The sequence below is a fragment of the Pelobates fuscus genome, chromosome 10, assembly GCF_036172605.1.
Source record: "Pelobates fuscus isolate aPelFus1 chromosome 10, aPelFus1.pri, whole genome shotgun sequence".
NCBI classification, from domain to species: Eukaryota; Metazoa; Chordata; class Amphibia; order Anura; family Pelobatidae; genus Pelobates; species Pelobates fuscus.
Genome location: NC_086326.1, coordinates 58051540 through 58059193, shown reverse-complemented (window position 1 = coordinate 58059193; position 7654 = coordinate 58051540). Strand labels below are relative to the sequence as shown.

Below are 7654 nucleotides of genomic sequence, written 5' to 3'. Positions count from 1 at the left end.
TTTAATGTGATTGGATACCAAATTAGGGAGCTTTTTGGTATCAGTAAATATGGCAATCCCACATAAGTATATCGAAGTAGTGAGCTATCAACTAAACATCTTAAAGTTTTTTTATTTTTTTTTTATTTTTATCTTTCAGCTGTTTAGTAGATAACTCCCATTAATTGGTAACCTTATGCAGGATTGCCATATTTATGGTAAACCAAATTAGGGAGCTGTTTAACAGACCAGATTGTCAGTTACCAATCTGGTATATACCTATACATATACACATTTCCTGGTTGAACTTATGGAAGTATCCCTAATTGGACAGGAACATAATTAAAATGTAAGGCTGTTATGCCTTCCACCCTCAGTCTTTTTGCTCTTGTCCTATCCCCAATAGGACAGTAACACAGGTCTTATCTAGAATATGGATTTTTCTTTTTGGCTTATCTGGGGTTTATACCTCCTACTCCAAGGCAGCCTCTCTTCCTTGAGAAGCTTCACGATATGGCCCTGTGTAAAGGCTTAGACATCTGGACTCTGCATAGTGGTCAGAGTATGATTCCTTGGATGCATCCATGCATGCGGAAGCATTTAAGAAAGGGTTCTCTTCTTCAGAGGAAGAAGTGAGGAATGGACTAAAACAGATAAGAAACTTTCCCCAAGGAAAATTCTTCAGGCTTGATCCTTTTGACGCTTCAGTTGCTGGTTCCTAGGAATATACACCTAAGGTAAATGGTGTATGTGGCTGCAGGTACAGGATTTCATCCAGTAGTAGACTTAACTTCAGTGTCTCATGTCCTACACAGAAGAACATAATGCTTTTCCTTTTGAGATACTATATCTTACCGGCCAGTAAGAGAGTAAGTAGACCCTAACCCTGGAGAGGAGATCATTAATCGAACAGAAGAAACAAATCTAGAAGACTCACTTCTAACAAGAGTTCAAGTGTTTAATGATAGGCTGCACTCCCAGGCTGGAGGAGTAAGGGCACCTGCGCTTATTCCAAAAGGTTTGGGAGACTTTCATTTTAGCTGATTGGGTTATAAGTATCCTTTCAAGACTATATCTTCTAGAATTTAACGGTTCACAGTTTTCAGCTGACAAAATGGCCAGGAGATAGAGAGAGGAAAGACTTGCTCTTTAGAATTTCATTTTGTCTCTGCTAAAGGAGGAAGTCATCATAGAAGTTCCAAAAGAGGAAAAATTACATGGATTTTACAGTCACCTGTTTAATACAAAGAAAGCAGTAGGAGGTTGGAGAATAACTCTAGATCCTCACAAACTAAATGGTTTCCTGAAAATATGGAAAAATTCAAGATGGAATCTTTACAGTTCACTCTGAAGATGGCATTTCCAGGCCAATGGATGCTGTTGACAGATCTACATGACGCCTACTTCCATATCCTAATTGCTTCTCCGCATCAAAATGTCCTTAGGTTTCCTGTGGAAAGAGGTCAAATCCAAATCAGAGCTCTTCCTTTTCACTGGAGTACCTCTATATGTACCTTGTCCAAGGTTCTGGCTCAACTCAACAATTGAAGAAATAAGAAAGGAGTGTTTTGCAACCTACCACGACTTGGATGATATAATTTTTCTTGCAGCCAGTCCCTTCTAGTCTATGGTCATCAATGCATCCAGTTTATTTTCCTACATGGATTGAAAATGTATCTAAAAGCCACCTTTGTCTTATACAGGAGATGATATAACTGGGGCTCTCTTCAACACTTCTCAACTAATTGTCCAGCTCTCGCAAGACAGAAGACAGAGGATTCACTCAAAGATTAGGGAAATGTTGACTGTCAATACGTCAACAGGAATTTAGTGCATCTCTTGGGATCCATGTCCTCCATAATAGGTTTGAGAATATGTGCCCAATGAAGGATAAGACCTCTACAACAGAGTTTTCTGAGACAATTCAGTATGGATCTTCTGAAATTGCAATCTTCATCAGTTAATCAAGAAAACTCCTAAAGTTCATAACTGTTATCGCAGCTACACAAAATAAATATCTACATGGGATTTTCATTTGGAGAAGCTCCATGAGTCATCCTGACTACAGACACCAATCACTGGGGCTGGGATCCCATCTAGAAGACCAAATAGCACAAGGCACTTGGAGACTTTTGGCCAAGAACTTTCCATTGAATGTTCTAGAGCTTCGGGCAGTGTTCAAAGCCTCAAAACTTTAAAGCAACTTCTGATACAGAAATAAGTGAAGGTCCCAGAAGAATTTCAACAATCTATGGAATGCTGGTGGAGAGCCATTATCTATTGACCTTCAGCAGTCTTTTACTAATGCAGATTGGTATAAGATGCTTGCTCACATACATAAGACCCCTGCATCGTCCGGCTTACAAGAAAAGTCCTACAATATTTTCGCTAGATGGTACTTGACCTCGATGGTTTTTCCCAACCGTAACCCTTCGGTGCTGGACCATGTTGGAGATGCTTAGATGATCAATGGATGTTTAAACACATGTGGTGGGACTGTTAACTGATCTGACCATACTGGGAAGTGATAGACCGTGTGATTTGGGACCTGTGTGAGGAACCCTCACTGATGGAACCTGCAAAAGCAGTGATATTTTTTAGAGACAGGCATACACATTAACAGTAAGTTGACGAGGTGGAAGATATGAGAAAATTCAAAGACCTGAAAGCAATATTGGTGATAGATAGAGATAGTTATACCCAGCAATTGTTTTACTGGTTGGAATTTATGTCCTCAAAATATTTGGAAAGACTCCTGACCAATGGATAGGCGAGGGACTAAATCGAACCCGGATGCTCAGAGTTATGGAGATGACGAAACCTTTGGAGTGCGGTGGACCAGGTTTCCTCTGCTCCTGAGTCTCTGTGTGGAAATTCCCTGGGATCTTCCAAAGAGTCTATCTCTTTTACATCAAAGGTCAGTTCTTCACCTAAACGTGTCCCTAAATTAAATTCATGTAATTCACATTTGCAATTGTATTTATTCAGAGTAAAATACTTTTTGTAGAGTCCACATCTATACCAACATTTGTTTAAGACTTGCTGAACATTCTAAATGAAGATAAATCAATCACTAACTTATTTCTTTAATCTACTATAGGAAAGGCAGCACACTTATGGTGGTATCATTGCTTGATATTACTGTTCAACAACCAAATACATACTTTGATTTGCTACCTTCAATGGAGCTGCTCCATTAACCAAACTGCCAATGAGTTATTACCACTGACCTTTGTTGAAGCATCCACATCTGCTCCTCGTTGTATCAGTTCCGAAACTATCTCTATGTGTCCTTCTTTGGAAGCCAAATGGAGAGCATTCAACCCATTCTGATAAAAAATAAAATATTATATTTTATTATCTATAGAGACGCCATCATTGCTAAGCATTTTTCATGTATTTTTTATTTTGTGTCTGTCTGTGTGTGTGTGTATATATATATATATATATATATATATATATATATATATCGCATCGTAATATAAGTGATATTATTGATGCACTCAATGCCATTTTTAAAATAAATACATATTTAACATGATCTGCCTCATCACAACTTATATGCAATATTTCCTTGCCAATTTATTACCATTACAATCATTGTTTATATTAATCGCATGAAATAGATTTACAATGCACATTAACACTCCCAAATGGGAAATCATATTGACCATACACTCTCATTAAAATAATCTGATCTTTATCATATGCCACAAAAGTTATTACAGTTGATTCAGAATGGGGAAAGATGGTATGCTGCTAAAAGTGCCATAGAACAGGAAAAATATTTATGTGACCGAGGTGTAGCATGAAGGTCTGATACTGATGCTGCAGCCTTCTGGCCCAATCAGAAAACTGTCTCAAAGAAGGATGACGAGGTGATCAAATTGACCAAAGGATGCATACAACTAAAGTCAACCTTTCTCAGGCCTGAGGATGAAGTGGGAGGCTAATACACATTATTAAACTCTGGTTATCTGATATAATTCTATGAAATATTAGTAGAAGTAGACATTGACCATATTCCATTATGGAACTCTGGCATCTCTAAATTAATCAATATGATATAATAGCTTATGCTACACTGTTGAGTGCATGATATACAGCTTCTCCAGGGAATTGAGGGAGATGTTCATCTCCTTGCCTTTTATAAACTGATGAACATACTCTTGAAAGCTTCCATCCCATGGACAGCAGGATGATTGGGGATGCCAATTTTATGCTGGAACCTGTTGTACTCAGATGATTAATACAATGAATCAATACAATACAAGCCGAGGTCTCACTAGCACTGATAACTTTTATTTTATTTAATCATTTGCACTTGTCCAGCACTTTAAAAATGTTAAAGGAATACTATACGCATCAAACCAGCTATAGCTGAATTAAGCAGTTATAGTGTATAACATGTCCCCGCAGTCTCACTACTCAATTCTCTGCCACTCAGGAGTAAATCACTATTTTTCTTTCCAACCTTACCCACACTTCCCCTGGCTGTGACTGACACATCCTGCATGGAAATTTTTTTTATTTTTCCATCAGATATTAACTTACTTTAGACATGTTTCTCCTTCTCTGGGAATTGAACTTTAATCTTAATCACACACATAAGGCTCCAGTAGGGTCTTGCAGGCTACTAACAGTGCAAAAGAGATATTATATATTCTAATTTAAACAGACTGTGTAACAAAGGATGGATAGATAGATAGATAGATAGCACTTAACCATAGAAAGGCTGTACAAGTTACATGCAGGGAGGTGTGGCTGCGGCTAGATTAACAAAGTGATTTAATCCTAAATAGTAGAGAATTAAGCATCGGACAGGAGGGGCATGATCTATACCCCAAAACCACTACATTAAGCCAACTTTGTTTTGGAAGTTCCTAAGCAGGAACTTTCATCTCTTTGGCTTTGGTAGGCGAGACGGGGAGCTGCGCCCGACAGACCCCAGTTAAGAAGTCAAATGAGTTTTAACAGAAATTTAATGACTTACAATTGGGGACACCAGGTCACTCCTGGCACAATAAACATTACAGCGACATGTAGTGGTTATGGTGCTTGAAGTGATCTTTTAAGCAAGTAATCTTAAATAATTGAAAGTGAAGGACATTTTTTTTTTTACTGAAAATAATCTTGTTTTGTTTTGCCAGTGACAGAAGTTCTACACATAATGTAACACAGAGCTCATACCTGATTGCAGACGTTGATGTCTATCCCAGTTTTCAGATAATCAAGGGCTTTTTCTAAGTTGCCAGAACGAGCAGCTCTCAGGTAACTTGCATTTGTGTCAGACTGAAAAAGAAAGAAATATTTTTCTTGTCACACAATGTATTATATTAATTAAACGCTTACTCAGAACCTTTCATCCTCTGAGAAATTAGCACGTTTCGCCACGTTTCGCCTGTTTAATGTCAGGACATTTTAGATTTGGACCTGCCAAAGATGGGGTACATTGACGTTGTGGCAGGCTTATGCAATGTATGATCATATAATGTAACTAAACCCCCATTATTTTTGCCAAAATTAGGTGTTTTTATAAAACTAACAAATATACATACACACATTTAGGAGTCTAGCCAACTCCTTGGTTCTGCACCCCTACCTGTCACAGTTGCCTCATCCCAGGACCCTATTTAGCCTTGTACTACAGAGAACTCGAGATGGAATTTTCCGCCCAAGTAAGTAGCTCATTTAGCAGACATTTGGCTGTAAGAGTAGGACCTGCCAAAGATGGGGTACATTGACATTGTGGCAGGCTTATGCAATATATGAACAGATAATGGAACTAAACCCCCATAATTTTTTTCCTAGATTAGGGGTTTTCTTTTAAAAAGTTGCTGTTTAGTAGATAAGTGAGTGCGCTGGATTTTCATTTTTATAGGACATCTTATCTAGACTTGTGCATTCGTTTTTGGCCGAATGGCAATTCCTTTGAATTTAGGCTGATGGGTGGGACATACATCGGAACAAACAACTCGCGCAATATTCTCACTTCATCTATGAGCAAAATGATGGAAAAATGCATCAGTGTACTAAAACAAATATATTATTTATGTTATGTATACCGGTATATTTTGCAGTACACATATGCCAAACTTTTTGGTTTGTCCGAATCATCAGACTACCTGGTTTAAATATAATTTGGGACAAAGTGATATGGTATGGCTGAACCAAAATTTTCCACTGTGCTTAAATGTATCTGCTGATGATGATCAAATATAACTTTCAGAAATCTTCAAGGCTATTCGCTAAAACATGAAATGTCAGTAATTCCAAGTGTATTTCCAATTTTAGGTCAGGTATGTTTTGTGATGTCTCTTTTGGTCCAATATGAGGAATTATAATTATTATCCTCCACACTATCCCTCAGTACAAAGGTGCAACCAATAACCTTATCAGAGAAGATGACTGATTTGACATAACTATGGACTTCACTTGATGAACTTTTTTTTTAGCATAAGCCAAGATAGTAGAGGGAAAAAGATAAAAAAACTACAAACCAAAAATTTTATAAAAAATTGAAGGTCTAGTCTAGATCTCATAATACGATTAATATGAAATACTGCATTGTCCTGCCTCTGAGCAATTTTTAGATCCAGCACGATTAGTCAATTGGCTTTAATTTGCTTTGGAGTGTAGGACATAAGGGAATAGCATTTTTCTATGTCAGAGTCCATGGCTATTTCAGAAAACAACTCCGTAGAGGGTCGTCCTGATTATATACACCGCAAGTTCTGTTGATGTACTGTGACTGATGTATCTGTATAATCACACGATATATATTAGAATAAGAAAAAAAATTCTACACTATAGTGTTTATCATGGCAATGCTTTCCAAAAGGGATACGAACACAGACATTAGAACTTGAATTTAGAATTTGCTTAGAACATATCTTTACTCTTAGCTGTGCTTATTTTCTCTAAAACAAACTTTAAAAGTGAATATATAAAGCCATGTTCGAACTTTTAAAATTGTCACAAAAAAAAAAAAAAAAAGCTATGTTCATGATCTCTTTGCATACAGTTTTCAGTTATGTTCAGCTGTGGTTCTGGAATCACCGCTAGCAGTCATGATGTTAATACATTAAAAGTCATAGAGTCGGTGCCAAAAAAATCCAAACTAGAACATTTTATATTGTCCATTATTGTTTTATCTGTTGGTGCTGTTGTCTACTTCATGGCTGTTTTTGTAAATACTAAGCACGTTGTCCTTGCCAACTTGGTCATGATTTGGGGTTATGCAAGTCCTCTCCATTTACATGGCACAAAGGCTTTAAACACAAACACTCATCATTGTTTGCATCTTTTATTGGGCTCTGGGCCAAGGCATTTTCTTGCTCAGCACACACAGAATCTGCTTACAACAAATATAATCACTAGACAATGTGTAATAAATAAAATGGATCTTTATCCCGAGTTATTACATATTTTTAAAGCATTTATATCCCTATTAATGAGATCTATGTCACAGTAAACAACAAGAAAAACATTTCTAGTTTTGAGACAATCAGTTAAAAAGGCTGGGAGCTCAATGGATTTCCCTGGTGGAAGCTGTACAAGTGCCGGCCCGGAGAGGGATCTCTGCAAGCCGGTGAAAAGATCAAAGATCACCCTCATCGGCCAGTCCAGTTCCAGGCATTACATTCCTTTAAGGAGGAGTACAATGTTCCTTTAA

At 37.4% G+C, this 7654-nt stretch overlaps 1 protein-coding gene across 12 annotated transcripts in view; it reads right to left on the bottom strand.

Moving 5' to 3' along the window:
- The window catches only part of ANK3 (ankyrin 3), a 557845-nt gene that overhangs the window by 197015 nt on the left and 353176 nt on the right, over nucleotides 1-7654 (bottom strand). For all 12 annotated transcript variants that reach the window (XR_010085575.1, XR_010085574.1, XM_063434253.1 and 9 more), the window contains 2 exons: nucleotides 5170-5271; nucleotides 3210-3308 (listed from right to left, as the gene is read on the bottom strand). Coding sequence is in view for 10 of the 12 variants with exons in the window: in XM_063434253.1 (XP_063290323.1) it covers nucleotides 3210-3308; nucleotides 5170-5271 (201 nt within the window). In the remaining 2 variants the exon portion in view is untranslated. The remainder of the gene's footprint in view (nucleotides 1-3209; nucleotides 3309-5169; nucleotides 5272-7654) is intronic.